The sequence below is a fragment of the Zonotrichia albicollis genome, chromosome Z (genome assembly GCF_047830755.1).
Source record: "Zonotrichia albicollis isolate bZonAlb1 chromosome Z, bZonAlb1.hap1, whole genome shotgun sequence".
Lineage (NCBI taxonomy): Eukaryota > Metazoa > Chordata > Aves > Passeriformes > Passerellidae > Zonotrichia > Zonotrichia albicollis.
The window spans coordinates 3,715,149-3,736,995 of record NC_133860.1 but is presented as its reverse complement, the minus strand read 5'-3'; the positions used below and the strand labels follow the sequence as shown (position 1 = coordinate 3,736,995).

Here is a 21,847-nt window from a genome sequence, read left to right as displayed (position 1 = left end):
AAGACATACTTATTATGCAAAATAAGCTTATAATTCCATCCTTGACTTGATTTGCTATAGCTGCACATAAAAAAAAAAGAAATTATACAGAAAGAATAAATGTGTCTCTGCCATAGCCTATAAGAATTTGAATGATATTTGCTCAGGCTTATTACATAACTCTCAAAATTCCAGAGCAACTGTGTTCGCTCAAAAATGGAGAATGTAAACATCTATGTAAATCTCAGTTTTCATCTTAAACAGAGATCAGCTCTAGTTTTTGCTTCATGTTTAATTCTCTAAATGTGAAACTCAGGAAAAGTGAGTTTCAGATTGCTGCACCAAGCTGCTCTCCTTGGAGTTCTACTAGGATGAATCTAGATAACAATTTACTATTTAATACCATGGCCATCTCTACATACACATATATGTATGTACATTTTGCCTAATCTAAATCAACTGAAATGGCCTATTTTGCAGTCTGGAGATATTTCAGCAGCATTATCCTGTCTCCAGAATCTTTATTTTTGTTGCAAAACTTAAATTAACCATGTTGAAATAAAAAAAGAAAATTACATATCACATGGTCATATGACCATAGATTTTTCATTAGTGTACAAGCACAGCAATTTTTTCAGATTCATCAGAAAAGATGATTTTCATAAAGGTAATATACTTAATCAGTTTGGTGAAAACTGCAACGCAGGTGTCATAATGTAATTATTTCCTTAATATGCTTCCTTGGCCACCCAAATGGAGAAAGGGATAACAGATGCAAATATTTGCACATCATGAAGTTGTGGCTTCTTGTGTTTGTTACCTTGAAGAGAATGTGTGTCTGAAAGTAGCTCTATTGATACTGGTAAGATCTGTATCTGATTAGTACCTTTACTCCAAGTAAAATGACAGTGTTTTGGTTGGTCACATTTTAGTTAGTGGAGCTTCAATATAATATTTATTGTATTTTCATACACTCTCCATCTGCTAATAAATTAACCTCAAAGCAGCTGAAGAACTGTAACTGTATTGCCAGTACTTTACAAATATTTATACTCATAGCATTTTCATTCTAGCTCATGACCACTTTAACTATGACACTTTATGATGTATCAATTAAATGGTTAGTTACATCTTTTATTAAGTGCCAGATTACAAAACCATGACTACCTTCCTTTGTAACACACACAATGTTTATTTGTTGTAGGTGTTGGGGAAAACCTTACAGATCCATCTGTGATTAAACCTGAAGATAAAAAGTAGGTTTCTTTCTGTTGAAATTGTCATTCATTTCAGACACTCAGCCAGCAGTCTGTATATTTAGGATGATTTTCTATATTTTGTGGGGGAGGTTTTAATTTCTTTTTTCACATGGTGTTTGAGTTAAACAATAGTACGATGCCACTGGAGAGACTGGGTCTTCTCCCTTGCTTTGAAGGACTGTGAGTGTCCCAGCTCTCACCGTGGGCTAGGAGGTGTATGAAAGGCAGGAGGGTCTGCGCTGCTGTGCTGGGAGCAATCTCTTCACAGAGCTGTAAAAAGGATATGATTGTGGCAGTCCAGTTTCCACTGAGTTTTTCTAGGAGTATATGGGGCCACAATGGCTTAAGAGGATGAAGAGAAGGCCCCATGCCCCTCTCCAATAGGTTTTAGTTCTGCACTTAAGCATGCAGCATGATTTCTGAAATGTGATATGCAGATGGTAAATCATGACTGGGAACTTACAAAAACTGGATAGACTAGACACAGAGAAACAGCTCTCTGCCTTTGTGAATCAAATTTCAGAATCAGAGCCATGGCTGCTCTCCCATTCTGTGACCTTGCTCTTCAGTGGAATTTCCTGCAGCAAAAGCAGAAGCAGTGCTGTTGATGGCTGCTCTCCTACAGCTCTCCTACTCTTCCCAAACCCCACCCCTCTCCAGATCTGCCCTGACATCCCTGCCCCTCCCCTTTCTGCTGCTCATCTTGACTGACCCTTGCTCAGCTCGTGCTGTTTGATTGAAGGGAAGTCTCATGTTTGGAAGGTAGGAAGGTAGGGAGATGCAAATGTAAATAGTCTAATTTAATATAAAGAGCAACTAACTATAGAAATGTCAGATTACTTGCCTACAACTTGGAAATCCAAGTTAATTTTGTAAGCAAGTTCTTAGTTCCAGGACCATAATCAGTATTTCAAAAAGATAATTAATAAACGACTGTCTTAATGTTTAATTATGACTTTAGGTGTATTGTACATCTAAAATTTATTTTGAAAATAGCAAATATATGAGAGCAAAGATATGCTGAGTGCTTGTCAGTGACAAAGTCTTTGCCCTAAGTAGACCATATGTTCATGACAGAAGCACATAGATAGCTCAAGTTAGAGATGCAGAGAGGTCAATTGTGTAGTTGTTCTCATGACTTTAGCAAATTTTAATTCTTTAAGGTACAGATGTATGAAATTCTGATTTGCTACTATTCAAGTAGATTTTTTATGTCTGTGGTCACATAAACAGTAACAGTTATTGCTGTAAACAGCAGAGAGGCACTGACCAAAGTAGTTCACAAGACAAGTCAGCTTATCCTCTTTAACATAAGGATAATATTTACCTACTTTAATTACCGTGAAGTTTATTTTTATTAGTGTTCTTCTCTATTGTTTTGCTATTAAATGATTTTGTTTACTGATCTTATTTTTAGGACTTTTTATTGTTTATCATCTGCAAAATAGTGAGTCCTAGTTAAAGAGCAGGTGTTGATTAATTAATCAAACCCAGCTTGATTTTCTTGTATTCAGGGAAACTTTCAGAACAGTAACTAGTAAAACAATATTGTTTGATTTAGGGCTATAAAGGAATAAAGCAGTGAAACTGTGGTGTTTTCTGTAAGTAGGTACCCAATTCTTAGAAATGCTTTGTAAAAGAGTAATAAGAATTACACTGTTAAAGCACTGTCTTTGCTCTAACCTTCATTTTCTTACAGGAGAAACATTTCTGACAGAGGCAAGATGTGTTTTAAGTTTTCTTTCATAAGTGAGATACTCTGATACAATCAAAACCTGCCTCAAAAGATACCTTGCGTTCATGTTCTCTTGAAAACCCAGGATAAAATAGATGGCTCCTGACTTATGGGGCTGATTGAAATTTTAGCTTTACTTATATATTTTATGTTCTGCCCTTTTAACTCCATCAATTTATTGGCTCATGTAATTTTCCTGTCATGTGTTATGTAAGTCTTTTATTTCATGCATCCCATATTGTGTTTTGGAAAGGTCTTTGCAGTGGCAAAGTGTGACCTCCAGGTCTGTGGTAGTCCATAAAGATAGCTTTATGTCTTGGTTTTATATCCAGGTCAAGACAAATATAATAGATCTGTTTGGAAAGCATGCCTGATGTTGTGACAGCTCAGACAGAACCTGAGCTGGTGCAAATCAGTGTAAGATCTGGCCACAGGAACTGCACAGAATGTATGAAGTGATAAAATGGTACAGATATGACATACACAAGAAGATTTCCTTTAAAACAGCACAGCAGCAGTTTAACACAGTCCTTGTAGACTTCTGCCCTACCCAAACGTTGAGAAGAATTGCCTCAAAAGCAATGCTTTGGGTGCTTTTTGTAACATGTACTAGTTTGTAAGGCCAAAACAAAGTTAATGAGGGTAGAGTTTTCAGGGATATTATACATTCTGACATTCAGAGATGAGGAAAAGTGTTCTGAGTTTCAGACTGAAAAGAACTGATACATTCACAGAGCATTTGTTTCCAGTTGTTTGGTATTATCACTGCCTGAAAGATTTTTCCTGGTTTTGTTTTTTTTGTTTGGTTTTGTTTGGGTTTTTTTTCTTTTTTTTTTAATTGAAATGTTTCTTTCTCATGCTACCTACTGATAACTCAGAGAAAAAAGAATTAACAGTCTTCTCCTTCAATCCTTTTTTTTTTCATGTTAAACTACTCCCTAATCTTTACATGTTATGGTTTCTAGGCTGATGATCATTTCCCATTTATCCCCAGATTCCTTGAAATAATTTTCCAAATTTAAATGCAGTATTCCTCATGAATCATTGTCTATAATGAGTAGACAGGAAAGGTTACTTCATGTATATTACAGAGAGTATACCTTTTTGTCTCAAAACAGTGTGAGAAGATATCATTCTGTCTGACTTGCTTCACCTTGCTTGGAGTAATGGTTAGATTAGAGGAGGTATCAGAGTGGTTGTGTGGCCTTGAAATTAGCAAAGTCTTCCTAATTTCCTATATCTGCTCAAGCAAATACTTAGGTACATTCTATTTCTATAGCATTTCATCAGATTCCAGAAAAGCATAGAAATGGCTATACTGCATCATGTTACTTAAAGTTATTTAAGTATGGCCCTTGATTGATAATTCACTTCTTTCCTTTTTTGATGTATTAATTTGCATTATAAGATGATTAGATGAGTGCTTCACAGGATCCAGGAGACACATGTTCTCCAGGGTCTGCAAGAAATCAGAAAGATACGAAATTTTGTATAGTACTTTCGGTTAATCATTGCTCTTGTCTTGTGTGAAAGGGAAAAGTTTCATGTTTGAACACTGTTTTCCCTAGAGAGAATATAGTTTTGTTAGTGTGAATTACAGATAGATTTGATAGAATTAAAGTATTTTTTCTATAGCTTCTCAGAGCTGTAATTGATTTCAGATTCAGAAATGTGCTGTTTCCCCTCTGCATATGATTAAAATAAAATACTGGTATTTGTAAAGTTTCTTTGGAAGTGTTTCTTGTGTGCTGTGTTCCATAGTGTCTAGACTGTCAAATTCTTGAGAGTAAAGGTGCAGTTATACTAAAATGCAGTGTAGCTTTCAGACTACCTTAAGAATCTGTGGTAACTGTGGGGTACTTCCAATATGTGTGTGGATAGAGGTGGTTTCTGTTTGTAATTGTGGCAGTTTCTTTCAGAATATGCAATATAATTCCACAAATGGATCCCCTAGTAGCATTGATGAATTGGTCAGAGAACTGACACATGGAGATGAGCACAGGATGAAGACAATAAATTTTAAAACCTTGCTTGTCAGCTGCATACTGAGAGTTTAGAGGTTTTAATTTTTTTTTTTTTTCATTTTTCTATGCTGCAGGTTTTTCTGGTGAGGGTTCTGCTAGACTTTGCATTTCTGGTTTTAACTGAAGAGAAAATAAGTCCTTGTTAGCTCCGTTTTGTTCTCACATACCCAGCTTCAAAACTGGAACCAGACTACTTGCTTGGGAAAGTGGTGGCTGCAGCAGAATCATACCAATTATGACAAGCATCATCAAGATGTCACTGTGCCCAGATTTCCTTTGAGCCTCTTAGTAGATACTGATGGGTGTGTCCTATTTGCCTTTAGAGAAAAAAAAAAGTAGTGTGGGATATATTTAGGCTAATATTTTACTGGAACTGACAGTTTTCTTGTCTCATATCTAAGAAAATTTTAATGTGTATTAACCTTTGATTGTCTTGATAAAAAGGGCTAACTGATTAAAAAAATTAAAAATGGCATCATCTCCCTCCCCTATAATTGCTTCATTTTAGATTAACTGATTTTTAAAGAATATTTCTTTTAGGTCTGGAAAAATGGTATTTGGACCAGCAAACCTAGGAGAAGATGCAATAAGAAACTTCATTGCAAAGCATCGTTGTAATTCTTGCTGCAGAAAGCTGAAACTTCCCGGTATGCAAAGTAAAAATTAATTTTTAATCTATGTATAACTTTATAAGTGCAACAAAGTAAAGGCCTCAATGTGCTATAAAGACAAGAACTGAAATTCTGTTGAGCTGAAAGACTCAGGTAGGCATAGTCTTCCTGTGCAAAGGCAGCTATTAGAATACTGCTCTATTGCCTAACATCCATGTAGGAGTGGGAGCTCATCAACCTGATGTTGCCATTCAGCATGAAAGCTTCTTCCCATTGAATTTTTTCCCTTTCTTTGCTAAATGGGAGCCCATTTTTCCAGGATCGTCACTACAGCTAACATCTGCAATAATTTTTACAGTAAGAAAGAGTAGCAATAGAAAATTTGCAATGCATCAGCTGGGGAAAAGCTGGAGGTTTTCTGGCCCTGCTGCAGCCCCTACTTAGGCTTGGTTGGATTGCCTGTTGTTGACATTACATTTGGTAGAATGTGCTTCTGTGTGATGTATAGCAGGTTTTAAAGACTGAAAGCCAAAACAGATTGCTTTCTGTATGACTTTCAGCCACTGATTTTTTTTTCTGTAGAGGAAGCTCCTTCCCTTCATTGCCTACATGGAGTAATAATTGCTATTTGATTCTGAAACAGAAACTGCAGTATTATTGGTTTGATTATTTTTGTCTGTGGCAGCTGGAGATAATAGAGGGGAAAATCAGCTGAATGACTACAGTCAGGGAAGGTTCATTCATATGGGCTCACACCACTGAGTTCCCCAGGGCTCTTAACCCCCTGTTTCTTATTTGCCTTGCTCCAGATTTTCTTCCTCCTGGAACCATCAAATAAACTCCCATGAGTTATTGGCTTGAACACTGCTTGAGATGTTTGTGCTTTTCAGACATTCACTTGGCTGCATTATTGAATTTGTTTTCCTGCCATAGATTTGAGAAGAAGTGACTACACGCTGGAAACTGCTGGTCCAGCCTTTGGAATAGAAGTGGAAGCAAGCACTGAAGAAGCTGATGATGCAGATAAGCCTTCTGAGTATGATACACGGCTGTGAAACAGACAGCTCATGTGTTTGCATCCTTCAAAACCTGTTCTTTATCACTGCCAAGGGTTTGTCCAAAATTACAAAATACAGGTGATTGAGTGCAGCATCTCTCTGCCCCAGCGAGACCCTATAGACAAGGAATGAAAAGAATTAGCTTTATTGACTCCCCTTGCATTCTCTTGTGGTGGCCTTTCTTGTGCAGATTAACAAATCACCAGGAGCAGGTCACCCCTTACCTGGATGAACTCTCCCATCAGTGCCATTTTTGATGATGTGGGTCATGGTTCCAAGTTATATTTTCTTAGGAAGATGACTGTGACAAGTTTATTTCCAAGTGGTAGTAATTTTTGTTTCTCTTTCTGCTCCTTACTAAATAAATGAATGTATACATGTGCAAATAATTCATTTTCAGTCAGAGCCCACTCAGCCCCATGCTCACTTTTCTTGAGTGCAAAAGGCTCTTCAGGAAATTGCAGAAATACTACTTTCTTTTTATTATTGATTTTGATGCAGAGATAAACCAAGAATAAATAAACCAAGAATAAAGTTTTGGTTTAAACAGTAGTCATGACAGACTGAAAAATTTGTAGGAAACTTTTCTTCAAATCTTTTCACATACTAAGAAAAAGTTGCACAATAAAGCAGCAGATTATTGGACCCACAACCATTAATTTTTCTCATTTTGAATTGATGAATTTGAATATTTTGTGGATTTAATATGAAGATCTTGAATATAATCTGACTTTTAGGACTTGCCTATCTTTACAATATTTTAGCTTTTGAATGTTTTAAAGTTGCAATTGGAAGAAAGATTTTAGAAGTCACAAAGAATAGTATATTCCATTTGAGTTGTTAATGTCAGGCAGAATGTAGGACTGTTGTCTAACAGTGATGCAATTACATTAGGCAGCATCCACATTTGTTTCTGTTGATGTCCTCTGATAACAGCTGAAGCTCAGAAAACAGAAAAATCAATCTGTGCAATATGATTTTTTAGAATAAAGACTGAAAAGAAGTTTTCAGCAGAAGTATTTCTAACAAAACTGGTGTTCTAATACAGGTTAAACCATTAAAAGCAACTTTGTACTTTGGTGTTGATTAAAAAAACTAATGCTCAAATGTTAGTCATTACAAAATTTTATATTTGAATTAAAAAAAAGAAATCATATTTCCACTAGAGCTCATAGTAAATTTTAAGCTGTAAGGGGGCTTTTTATTGTGATCTGTGATTTGTTTGGTATATTTTGTAAGTGTCTGCATATACATAGGATTTGGAAGTTACGTGTCCCCAGTTTTTATATTGATTATTATATTGATGTTGAAGTGATCAGCATTGTAAACTGTCATTGGAGTAATCATCTACACAATGTTTGGCTCAGATGCTTTCAGTTTCTGTGAGCATTTAGAAGAGGTTCCTATTGTGTTTTTTCTTTTTAACATAATTTGATAGAACACTCCCATATAATTTCCCATCAGATTATACTTCTCATTTTGACAAAATATGTAGTTTCCTTTGGCTCTTCTTTTTGGAAGCAAGCCAATATATCAAAAAACTTAGCTTGTCTGTGAAAGAGGTAGTTTGATTGCATCTCTGCAAACAGAGGGTGAAGTTAGGTCCATATACCTGTAATGTAGTAATTCTGCTTCCTGTGGGTATCATTTTAAAATCTGACTTTGGGGAGATATCTGCTTACATGAATACACTTTAAAGAAAGACATATCTTAAAGATCTTTCTTTAAACAAAGATCTTTCTCTCAAGGATCTCTAACTATTGGTCTACTTTGAATTCAGTTAAGTAAAATGACACATAGATATGTCTTTAAAGTGAAAGACAATGTAACTCCTGCCCTGATAGTGTTGTTTTCCAGAAATGTTGCCATAAATTTAGAACACATATATATAAAAAAACCCAAAAAACTGTAGGCCAGGCTGGGCCTGAGCGCTTCTCATTTCTTACAAGTTTTGAAGGTATGCACAAATCAGATGACCTTTTCTTGGCAATGCTCCTATTGCCTTCAAGAGTGGGTGGCTCCTGCATTCACAGCAACATTTGTGAGAATTCTTATGATGTGAAGCTAGCTCAGTGTAGATTAATCTATTCCTTCTTGTCAGTATCTGTCAAGGTAAATACTACATTACAGTATGAAATGGGGATCCTTGCAAGATACTAATCTGTGTTAAAATGTAGTTTATTTAATTTTGTAGCTATTTAATTTTGATCAGCATGAAATATTAAGTGGATGAAACAAGAAAAAGAGGTATTTCAAATTGTTCCGCTGTATATTTTTATCCTTGCAGTAATTTTTCCAAATGTGGACGCACTAAATTCAAGAAGTCCAGTAAATCTGCTGGCTGATAAATTATGCCTCAGCTTTCTTTTTATGTTTTTTGGGAATGCTGATTCACATTTCACTAAACTGTAAATTTAAGTATATGATTGAAGACCTTCCACCCCTCCCTTTTATATTTCAGTAATAAATTATCTTGAACATAATTCAAAAAATTTTTTGAGATCTTTCTTACTACAAGTTCTGTACATTCTTTAAATTGTCTTTTGATTTCTAAATACTGACTTTAGATTGAAACACACGCCTACTAAAATATGAAATAAAAACCTCAACAACCTTATAAGGGGACAGCAATAAGCCCCACTCACACTAAAATTTGGGTTCATGTGAAATGAAAGATGTGGAAGTCAGGTTCTTTCTCCAACTGCTTGACAACTAGAGTGGAAGAGGAAATCATATGTGTCAAACCAAACCACAGGAGTTTCTGATTATTAGCGTCAATATTTGTTTATGCTGAAAAGCACATACAGGGATTTCTTTTATAATTCTGGTGGGTTCAGGGAAAAAAAATCCTGTTTACTTTGTTCAAATAAGTCTGGCAATAAAGTTTTGAAAGAACAAAACAAAACAAAAAATCCACCAGAGTATTTATAAGCTCACTTTTTAATATGAGCTAAAAAGAAGCTTACTTAGGAATTCATTTGGGATTATCCACAGTGAAATGTTGTTTTGGCATGTGCTGCATTGGAGATGTAGCTTGAACATGTGAAAAATATCCAGAAATTGAAAACCTCATACTCAGGAAATTTTGGTTTTTTTTGCTTTCATTCATTGTTGTGGTGTATTTGGAGTTATTAACTTATTGTTAGTGCAATAAAATCAAAAGGGATATTACACATGTATTTTCTAGAAATGGACTTGTATTTGTTGTAGTTTTGTCAGTCTATTTCCTATTATTTCTAAAGAGTAAAAGAACATTTTCAGAATGTTTCTGTTCTTGATAGGTGTAAAATGAAATAACATTTCTGACAACTAAGGGAAACAGGTAAAAGTAACATACAGAGAATAATGCAGTTATTTTTATCTTTAATCTCATAGTAATAAACATCTATTCTATATTTATAACATGGTTTCCAGCTCCTCTTTTGTTTTAGTTCCGCAGTAGTATTAGTTTCTATTCTTTTAGTCAATATAGCAAGAATACTTCTACACCCATCTCATAAGCCAAAATTTAATTTACAGAAGAAGAAAGTAGATATTTTAAAATACTTATTAGTTGTTCAATAAAGTCTGGATTTATTTTGTCTTAGTTGAGATGTGTGCTCAACTCTTAGAAAACTTGGTAAATCAAATCAGTCTTGCAGGTTTTTGAAATATAGATGTCACTGCTTTAATATGACAGTCTTATTTTTTACTGCAATTTTAGTTCTCTGATGTGAAAATCCTGTATAGCCACAAGTGTAAACAAGGAGCTGACATAAATGAATAGCAATCAGTCATCAAATCTGCTACATTTTGTATCTGTTTTCTGTTCTTAGCATGCTGATGTCAGTTATTTTTTGCTGAAAAATTGTTCCCAGAGATAAAGAAAAACCAGTCTGCATTGGCCTGGGCCTTCTCATCAACTGTGGCCACATCAGAGTAGCCAGTGCTTCCCTTATTGCTAGATCATTTGCAAGATCTGTTATGCTTTTCTTCACTGTCCTCATCATATCTTGACTTATTCTGGAAGACAGTTTGATCTCCCAATTCATGGTAATTACTTCTGGGGAAAAGAATTTCAAACTAAAACTAGGCAAAAACTATTCTTCTTTGACACTGAAGAGTGTGTCAACAGTTATAGTGCTCTGCCCATTTGCCTCCAAAGCATTGTTTCTGTTTGCAGACCAGAAAACAAACCAGTGCTTCAAAATACCCCAGGTACCCCATTTAGATGTTAATATGCAGTCGTGATAATGTGCTTAAGGTTCAAGAAGAAAAATCAGAGAAAAGTTCTGCAGGAAAGGAGTAACTTTGTTGCCTAAAGGAAGTCCGGCTGCGTTCTTTGTGTCAAAGATTTAGGTAAATGGCTAAAACCTTTCATTTCTCAGGTTGCCACTGAAAAGAATACGATTTAGGTTTGGCACTTTGCAGGGATCCCACCTATATGAGGCTGGCAGAAGTGAGGAGGAGATGAAAGAGGAGGAGAGATGAGGAAGAGGAGGGGAGGCTGAGGCACAGAGAGCAGTCTGACTTCTGAGCCCTTCTGCTGCTGTTTTGCCTGACTGAAGTCTTGTCCCACAGAGATACTGCCAATGTCATCTTGTTTCTGTGGCCTGCAGCGTGAGGCAGCAATATGAACTAAAACACATCTGCACAGTGGAGTCAGGGTGGCCTGGTTTCAGCAGGTGTCTCACCTGATGGTGAAGAAAGAGCTGCTTCTCCTCAGATGACCCCTGCTATGACATTTGAAATGTTAATGTGCCCTCTGAAAGCGTCTGAGCAGGAAACAGTCCGGTCAGCCACTGCTAAGGAGAGCAGAGGAGGTGCAGGGTGGTCAGCTAGGAATGGCCATGGATTCCTCCTGTCCTAATAAATGGATATGAGGCTGGCCTCGAGCAACCATAGGGAAATGTGGTCTGGATTGACTTCAGGTGGACTCTGTGCATTCAAGGAGGCCAGGCTGACCCTCAATGATTACTTGGTGTGGCTAATTGGAATTAAGGTTGATATCAGATGACACATCTGCAGGTTAATTTGTTCTGAATAGGACTCCAAACAACTTATTGAATGACAACAAGGAGCAGTGTGATCCCAGGGAATTTACTGAGTGTAAAGCTGGCCCCAGGCATTGACTTTAGATGGCCCCAAGCTGATCACCAGCTATCATATTGTCCCAAAGTGACCTCTTTTATCTAATTTGCTAGCATCTTGACCTCAGAGGAGGTCAACATTTGAGCCTCAAAAATGGGGCTCAAAAATGAAGCCAATTGGATCTTACAGTGACTCCCATCGCAGTAATGGCACAGGTCAATTCAAGAAAACATTTAAACTCATGTTTTCTTGAATTGACCTGTGCCATTACTGTGAGAGTTGACTTTAGATGACTATGCAGTAAGAGTTGCATCTTCAGTTGAACTCAGATGACCTCAGACAGGAGTCAAGGACTGTGACTGACTATTGGCACCAAATGAGGGGCAGGTTGATGTCAAATGACAAACCAAACAGTTAATTGGATCTGAGGTTTAACTGAATGACTTCTTGGCTCTGAGCAAAGAACTCTGCTCTGACCTCTCATGAACCCTAACAGGCCCTCTGGTGACCTCCAATGAATCCTGATTGCTTAATTGGATACCAAACAGACTTTAAATATTTGCCCCGCCTCCACAGGAGAAGAATGATGACTTTAAAGGACCTCTGTGAAAGTCAGAGGTATGTCAAGTCTGTCAAGATCTCTGTGTGTCAGGTTGACCTCAGATGATCCTAGGCTCCAAACAAAAGCCTAGCTGGCCTCAAACAGACCTTGCATGTACCTGGGTCTCATGATGGTGCCAGAGAATCCCCATTTGACAGGTTAACTGACCCCTCAGGTTCACCTCAGGCAACTCTACAGAAGTTATTTAGCTCACAAGCAGATCTCAAATGACCTTCCTGAGAAGTGATCATAGACCAGGTAATTGATTCTCATTTAACTTCTACTGGCCCAAAGAGTTACTTGGATCTCATGCTCATCTCCCGTAAAATGGAGATTAATCTCCTATGGAAAAGAAAATACCTCTATTCAATGTCACTCAAAAGTGTCACCAAGATGATAAACAACACAGGCATGAATGCTTTACTTTGGCAAACATCAAACATTCTCTCTGTCCTGGCTGACTCTGGAGCGTGTTGGGAGCAGAATCAGAGCCACAAGGCTGCTGGCACCAGGAGAGAGCCCTGCTGCCCCGGAGAGCAGCTGTGGCAGTGCCCTGTGCCAGCCTGGAGAGCCCCAGACACTGCTGCTCCAAGCTTCAGAGACCTGCTCGGAGATCTGGGGCTGCCCTCAGCCCTGAGACACAGCCACCACGCCAGGAGAGCCACAGAGGAGCCCAAAGCCCAGCTGGAGCACAGGCAGCTGAGTGGACACTGCTGAGTAATTGGGCAGCATGGCACAGATAATCTAAGCCCCCAAGGGGATAGTTTTGCTCTAGTTATTTGTTGGAGTTTGGTTGTTGTTTTTTGTGTTTTTTTTTTGTTTTTTTTTTTTTTTTAATGGGGAGGTGGAGGGCAAAGTTTGGCGGTGAGCATGCTTTTGAGGCTAAAACACCTCTCTTTTGTAAATTGCTATTGGGCTCTTTTATGCTATCAGTGCTCCTGTGGGTATTGTGATTTTCAGTAAATTGTTGTTCCAATTTATAATCTCTCTTAGTCCTCCTCCTTCATGAGAAGGGACAGGGGAAAGGGAACAGCTTGAGTGGGGTTTAATCTTCCAGATGTGTTTTAAATCACTACAGACCCCTTAAATCTTAAAGGAGCAGCACACACAGTCCCTTCCAGAGTATGAGGGTAACCTTCACTCTCCAGGAAACCTGCTTTAATTAACTAAACAAACACCTCAGCAGTGTTTAAATAAATAAATAATAAACAGTGGAGTGCTCATGCTTCAATAATTTCATGAGCCTCCCACTTGCTTGTTTGTTGCATCTCATTCCTTCTTTCTTTTTTACTCATCTTTCCTACTCTAAAATTGTTGTAGATAAGACTTAAGGGTCAAACTGGGCTCTTTCTGCTTGTAAACCGGGAATAAAGAATAGTGCCCTCTGTTTACTGCTGCAAAATACCAAAAATATGATGTGCTCTTCATCACAGGTTGCATTTCAATGCTGAGGAAGGCAACTGCTACACTCAGACATTTATGGTAGGACAAAGTGATTAGATTGTCTTCTGCTGGTATCTCTTTTCTGGAAAGGTAGACAAGTTAACAGTCACCTCTGTATTGAAATAATAGAGAGGGTAAAAAACCACATTTGCAATCAGAAAGCTATACTGATATTGATATTACTAGCATCTGGCAAAACTTAACCTCTTAATTTGATTTCTATTGAGTGCTTCATTTGAGTTCTAAGCCTTTTTGTACTGTTTTTTTCAGGATCAGCACATAGCTTGCACAGTGGTTGCACTTGGTTTCCAAATATGTGAGCCTGGACATGCACTAGGAGAAAACTGGATTACTTTTTTTTTTGCAAATCTCATATCCTATAGCTTCTTGCCTCCACGTCCACCCAGCACTATTTACACAATCAGTTACATCAATAACATGAGTCTAGATTCTTTTCGGTTTTCTTAAGAATAAGCAGACTCAATGGCATAGAAAAAAGAAAAGAAGAAATAAACAAAAAATCCAGAAAAAAAAATCCTGTCACAATTGTTTTTGGAGACTCATATGCCTATTAGATTAGATTTGGAAATTAGAATATCAACTGCAAATCTGGCACCTCTGTTTTGCTACATTTGAGCACAAAGCTGTTCTTCACAGATTAATCCACCCACCTTTCCATGCAGAGCAAGAAAGTCTGTGGCTCCAAGGGCTTGTGTAAAGAGAAACTGTGGAAAAGGAAATATGAGTTTACACAGACTCTCCTGACTCTCTTCTCCTCAGAAAATGTAGATCAAGGCTGCAGAAGGAGCATCCAATTGCATCCTGCAGGTCCATGAAGAAGAAGAAGAAATGATAGACTGAGCTGGTGCCAGCTTTCCAATTAAGATATTGTAAAATCAGATAATTTTAAGGGTATATGTTAATAAAAAAAAAAAGAAAAACCAAACAAAACTGCCCACACTACCACCTGCCCCAAGCCTCAAAACGAGGACAACCCCAAAAGTCTTATAGAAGTTTAGATGTTTTCTTTCCAATTGCAGAAAACACCAAAATAAAAAAAAAAAATAAAAAAAAAGGGGAAATATTAAGAAAATTGAGTGTGTGGGGAGGAGCAAAGTGAAGATCTTTTATTTCCAACCCTGCAATATCAGGAAGCACAGCTAACTCCATGTGAATCCAAACCCCTCTTATCCTGTAAGTCTGCTGTTTCATACAGGGACATGCAAGAGTGAGTCTTATGAGGTGGTGACAAAATTTCTGTAATGGCTTAGGGAATCAAGTATTCATATTTTCATTAAGATTACTGCAACAGCCTTCAAATAGGGCTAGAGAGGTGTGATTTTTTTGGAGCAGCTGAAGTTTTTGCTTGGCTAGTGAGCTCTGAAGTGTGATGTATAATACACAAAATAAATCCCCTTTAAAGAGCAGCTGGTAGGTGTGAAAAGTCAAATTTCTTTTCTTTTTTCAGAACTACATCTGTTAGTAGGGCATGTCTGAAGCTGAGGATTCAGACACAATAGATAAGGGAAGTTTAGATGCCCTGTGAGGACATGCCTGCAGTTTGAATCCAGCCTGAGGTCCCAGAAGAACTGAGGTTTTGGCAGCCTTCTTGATTTTGGTAGCACCCTCCAGGGCCTCTGACTGTCACAGCTTAGCAACTGCCTCTCAGCAATTCCTGATGTTTGGAAATGTTACACCCCTTCCCTCTTCTTGGAAGATCAGGACTTCCCTACAGATTGCAAAATGGTTTATGGAATTGCATGTTCTAAATATTGTTATTCTCTTCAATTTTCCAAGCTCAAGCTTATGCAAAAATGGCTCCTATGCACTATGCTCTTTGAATTCATGTAATGAGGAAAAAACTCTAGATGATGACTTCTTGTTTTAAAGATGCACCATTTATTAGATACTGGATTCTATTTATTTTTCTATCTTGAATTTGCGGTTCCATGCACTCTGCTTCATTACCTAGTGTGAAATCCAAAAAGGCAGACACTAACTAGTTATTTCCAGCACTGTGCCCTATGTTCAAATGATTAGACAAAAGGGAAAATATACTTCCATCTCTTGCTGTTCTAGACAACGCTGAATTGGAAGATCCCATGAAAAATCCCATCTCTTTTTTCTTTATCTCAGTCCTGAATTCCAGTCCCCACCTACACGTTGAAGTCAGGTTAGTAAAAGTATTATGGCACAGAGCTTCCATGCTGACTCTATGATAGCTTTTCCTTGAATTTCTCCATTATCTGAACAGCCCTGTTTACCAAACCTATTATCCTTCCCCCTTGGTTTTCAAGCTGAGAGAGCAAAAGGAACTTCATTAATGGCTCACAGATCGATAATTAACAATTTACATGTCCCTTGTAAGGCTGGCAAGCAAAAGAATTGCTTTTGGACAGTGAAAATGCTGGAGAGAAGGAAGTGGGAGTCAACTTATGTAGTTAAGTTGTGATGCTTCATTAATCACAATCTATCTTTTATCGCATTGCTCAAAGCCAAATCCATTCTGTTTCTTGGGAATGAGTTAGATTAAAATCAAGTGCTGTTAATGCATCTTTGACATCTGGCCTAGCAGCTGGCTATCACTAATATTGTTCTTTAGAAATGTCAGGAGCCACATTTACTGTGACCATTCTAGTCCTTCTGATTTAAGCTACTGTAGAGGGCAATGAATTACCTTAAAGGAGCTCCTCTGGAAAGTCCTAAGTTTTATGCTGGATCCCCTGCCAGCCTCACCACTTCATGAGTATGAACAATCATACAATTGAACTGATTTGACTTTGCTGCTCCTGGAGTTTCATTGCTTTTAACCTTGGGATGTAATGATGGTAATGCCACGCTAAGTGCCCCTCCTACCTGGGTTTGTCTGCTCAAGTAGGGCACCCATTCTTGTTAGCTGAAAACTGCACTGATTTACAGAGAGAGGGGAAATGGATTGAGCATGATTAATACCACTATGAAGGCAACCTATTTTCTTGCAAGGCTTTTGAAGGTGGTAGTCCTCCAGAGATATTTATTTCTTTATTAATTGTAAGCTTATGCCTAAAAAAGGCTGGGATTTCACACCCTCTCTCCCCCAATAACATCAGCCTAAAGCCCCTACTCTCTCCTTTCTCCAGGTAGACTTGGAGATGGACTGCATTAAATTTGGGGGCAATTGTTCCCCTCTAAGGAAAGTGCAGTGGGAGGAGAGTTTTCTTTTCCTAGCAGTGAAAGGCAAAGAAATTAAGAGTTGGTCAGTGAAACAGTCCTTACCACAACTGGGAGGACAAATTAGAGTCCTCAGTTTCCCAGATACTGTGTTGCCTACCTTATTTCCTAGATGTTTTCCAGTGCCCTCTCATGGTACCTGCTTCTGACTCTGACTTGGAAAGAATCTAGGAAATGCGAAGAACACGAAGCAGAATAGCGGTTTGAGAGTCTTTACTGTGACTTGGCCATTCTCAGATTGAAGGCTCTTAACAGAGGCATCAACTTCCTCCACAGACGTTGTGGTCTGATTTGGCCATGGTTTGGACCCACAGGAGCCAGTTATTGTGGCCTGCTTTTCAGCAGAACTCCTGCTCATGGCTCACTGGGGCATCTGCAAGGACATCACACACCCTGGGAGGCTGCACACAGTGCACCCTAAAACCTCTGATATTTCCTAGAAAATCCCAGCGTGAGAGATTATGAGGGCTTTGTTTTATTGGTCAGCCTGCAAAACATCCAGGTATTAAAATTATTAGAGAGATGTCTCTGTGTGAGTAAAAGTGCAAATGAGACCACATGCTGAAGTGATTTATGATTTAGCAATAAATGATTTCTTTTTAGCAATAAATGTGAGGTAAGAGAGGGAAACTTAAAAAAAAAAAAAGAGAGGGCAGGGGGAGAGCAGCAGAGTGACCAAGTAAGTCACCACTATGTGTATCCTGACGGTGTCAGTCCTGATCCATCTGGGCTGAGGGAAGCCCAAGAAACACAGAATCTACTAGGTTTATGTTAGTTCACAGTCAGGTGAAAAAGTCCAGGTTCCTCCTGTGGGGCAGGGAGTTTTACACTAGATGATGTTAATGCTTTGGATCATGGGACACTTCAGGAACCTCTGAAGACGGTTTATGACATCTTCAAAGATGTTACAGCTGCCTCTTGCATCAGCAAAGTTGAGTCAATTATGGCTCATTAGCAGGAATGGATATCTTCAGGCTATGTGTGAATACTGGAAAAGCACAATTTGTCATGGAGTAGAATGGATCTGTTCAGTGTGAAGCACTCCTACCCCGACTGCTTTGCTGGACACAGGATGAAATACACGTTTTAACTATGAGTTGAGAGTAATGTGTCAGCAGCCTTCTGTGTTGCAATGCTGCTCCACATTGAAAGGAACAGCACCGCAGAGACCCCAGTTCAACATAGTACAGGAACATAGAAACAGGATCTCTTGGAAAAAAGCCTTAAAATATACTGGCAAATGTTTTTAATGCCCCAAGCTCAGCTAACAGAGTCTAGTCATTAGTTCAAGTGGTTCAACCATATGTAAATTGAAAACAGAATCAGAGATACTGTCTGTGCTTTGGAGCAGGCACTTGATGGGCACATTTTGGTTCACACTGAGTGGTAAATAATGAGTTGCATACAGTCATCAAGTGACTGAAGAAATTTGAAAAGAAATTCTTTTATTTGTCTTCTGTGATGTGTGCTGGTTCCTTCCATAAAAGAGATACAGTTTTCTTTTAAATTTAATGAAATACTGCATCATATTGCTATAATTTTCTTTTACTTTCCAAGGCACTATTGCTCATAGGAAAAACTGTGGCCGCAGAATTTTGATTACTAGATTCAACACTAATTGCAATTTTTAATCTTTTGACTGTTTACACTTTTATTAGCTTCAGTCACAAATGGTCTCAGGAGATTTTTGGTGGATAATGTCTTGCTTAGGGGTCTTAAGGTTCAACATTTCTAAAAGTGCAAAGCACATTTCTATTGCATTTCCATTTCTATTTATTCTCACTGAATGTTGTCAAATTAAAAGAAAATTAACAAATTTAGATAACCTATTTCAGACAAAGAGTTTTAAATCTATTGATTCAGTTCACTAGTGTGCAAAAGGCATGATACCTCTGCTTTGCTTGCATTTGGAGAAGGTGAATGTTTTAGAACAGCTGGATATCCTTTAGCATGCAGCATTGAAGGTTAAGAGTGAGGAATTTAAATTCTGATTTGTGAACAGCCACAGCTTCTCAGCATATTGTTTCAGTGAAGTCACAGGACGGCTGAATTTTCCCTTAATAATGTGCAGGTTGTTACAGTTCTGACTAACCCGCACAGAACAAGGCACTGTGAGACCCTGGAACAATCGCTGTTCTCAGAGAGAAGAGTGGATTTCATTAATAATCCAGATGGAAGCAAGAGAATGAGGAGGTAATTGCCAAGACAATAGGTGTTTATGCGACTACATCTGAAAATTTTGAAATAAAGATGAAATCTTTAGGGCTTATTCTGCAAAGTTGACAAGAAATAGCTAAATATGTATATGTACAAGTGTCAGATTATCTGTTTGCCTAGAAATGAGTAATCCATGATCAGAGTCAGAGTAATCCATGATCCCTAAAATACAGTGTTTAAACTTGGTGGTGCTGTCATTTTCTGGTAGGCTCCTCAATTATCTATAGAAAGTTATTTTGATTTAGTTTTTGGACATAAAATATAAATTCCTTAAGGCAGTATTTTTCTGCACAACGTTTGGCTGCTAAAATGTTCTGTACTTGACGAAGGTGCATGGGTAGCTACACTCAGATAGTTACTTAAGCACAAAAAAAAAATCTTTGTTTTCACAGAGGAGGTAGTGATTTCTTTTTATATGGCATGAGTTTAAAAAGCACACACAAGCTAATACCACTGACTTTCTGGGATGTCATTCCATTTGATATAATGCTCCTGAATGCATTGCTGCAAGAAAAATTGGGAAGGGAGTGGAAATTACAAGCCTAGTATAAATGACTAACCTAACTTCTAAGCCAACAGTAGATTTTTATTGGTAGAGGAATACCAAGCATGTATTTGCCAAAACTTTATAGAGTTACATGTGTGACGTGCTGTCACAAAGCAGCAAAGGATATACCAAATCTTGTTTGTCTCCATCACTGAGTTGTCCAGAGGAACCACACAAAGCTGATCAACTACAACTGCAATTTTAGCAGCGCTGTCTTTATAACTGGATGCATTTTTGAATGCCAAAATACAAAAAAACCACCAGGATAGAGGATGCAATTTTTGAAGCCCTCTGATAAGGCTTCTTTTATTAGTCTGATGAAACTCCAGATTAATTCAGCATTTGCTCAAATCTGCTACTGATTAATTAGCGAAACTGGAAACACGTTACATGACACTTTATTAGGACTGAGCTGAATCTACTGATCATGGAAGTGCTCTCTTAAGCCCTTAAGTAATGCAGTTATTGTTGTGAGGATTTTTGAAGGCAAATCACAGCAATTATTTCTAAATCACTGATAGTGTTCAGTCTGCTTACTTTCATATACCTAAAATTCCAGGCATTCGCATTAAATATAGATGTTGTGCACCAAAACCTTCTGTGGACATCTGAACACCAGCACACAACTACACTGGAGTTACCATAGGTTATTACAAATGTCAATGTACTGAAGGAAGCCATGAGGAGCAGCAGGACAATGTCCTGTGAGGCATCCAAGAACAATGCAAACAGGACCAGCACACCTCTCTGGACAAATGAATTGAGCCCTAACAGGCAGAATGTGCAGGTGAAGGACTTGCCAAGATTATAGCATACTTTTAATGCACATCTGTAGCGGGAGGTAATATTTTTATTAGACTGCCCACTCTAACTGGAGTAGAAGCCTTCTGGGATCAGTCCCTTCATTGGGGTTAACTGAAACTCTTACATCTCCTATAAATTTCACTTCTCTCCTATAAGCAGACCATTAAAACCACAATTGAACTCCTGCAGGCATAGGAAGGTAAACAGACATTTGTCAGAAACAGAAGCATGACCTTTAACACCAACATTACAGCTACACCTGCACCAGAACAAGTCAGAGTTTGTCCTCCCAAAGCAATCTGCAAGCAAAAGGACCTTTTCAAAATGCACTGGGTATATGAGAATGGGAAATGAGATTAACAATAAAGGAGTAAGAAGGAAGAGAGGCAGAAAAATTGTTTAGCTAGATTTTGATTAACTGAATACAAATACTGGACTGTTTTTAGGATGTTGATCACACTTCATGAGACAGTTTCTGTTACAAAGATGTTGTCTGAAGAGCATGTAATTTATGATTGAATGCATCTATGATACATCATGATCCAGGAGTCTGCATTTGCATGGGTTAGTAACTAATTGAAGTATGAAATAATTGTAATAGGTAATTTTTCTGGGACTGGCAACTATAATTATTAAATGTTATTTTGTGTAATTAATTGTGTTTCTAGAAAGCCTATATTCATCCATCTACCTTCAAGAACCTGCAATGTGAAAAATGTATAAAATAGTTCATTCTTGTAGGAGGAGATCTGTTGTGGGCCTGCACATGCTGAAATATGAATGACATTTAACCGGCACAATAGTGTAGTAAGTTATGCCCTGTAAGACTTTTATGTAACTGTGTCTAAAATAATGTGTGTAAATGCAGCACTCCATTTATTTCATATCGCTAGTAAAATCTTCAGCTTCATCATATCTGAAATATAAATGTTTATGTATGAACTCCCCATTACACTTGTCTGAAATTTTTCCGAATTGATGTGAAACCTTAAAATGAGACTTAAATATCTGGGACTTGAAAATCCAATAAAGCTAAGCTGCACTTGCACCATCTCATGACCCAAACTCACGTACCTGTATTGTGGTGCTGTCACGTCTAAAGGGAGATTTTCCTCAGACCCTCAGCATGTGCCAGCGACCTTCCCCACAGCTGCTGGCTCCAGAGCAGGACATCTCCCTTGCCCCCGCCTGGTTTTAAGCTGCTGGGAGGGTTTTCAGCTGCAGAGGACACTGAGTTCCCTCTTCTCAAGAGTTTTGACGGAGCCTGGCCGTGGTGTCTCCACCCTGCA

At 38.0% G+C, this 21,847-nt stretch overlaps 1 protein-coding gene across 1 annotated transcript in view; it reads left to right on the top strand.

Annotated features, from left to right (window-relative positions):
• Window positions 1-10,041, top strand: part of TRPM6 (transient receptor potential cation channel subfamily M member 6) — a 90,904-nt gene extending 80,863 nt beyond the window's left edge. The window contains exons 35-37 of the mRNA XM_074533042.1: window positions 1,184-1,235; window positions 5,538-5,644; window positions 6,542-10,041. Coding sequence (XP_074389143.1) covers window positions 1,184-1,235; window positions 5,538-5,644; window positions 6,542-6,663 — 281 coding nt within the window. The 3' untranslated portion in view covers window positions 6,664-10,041. The remainder of the gene's footprint in view (window positions 1-1,183; window positions 1,236-5,537; window positions 5,645-6,541) is intronic.
• The last annotated feature ends 11,806 nt before the right edge of the window (window positions 10,042-21,847 follow it).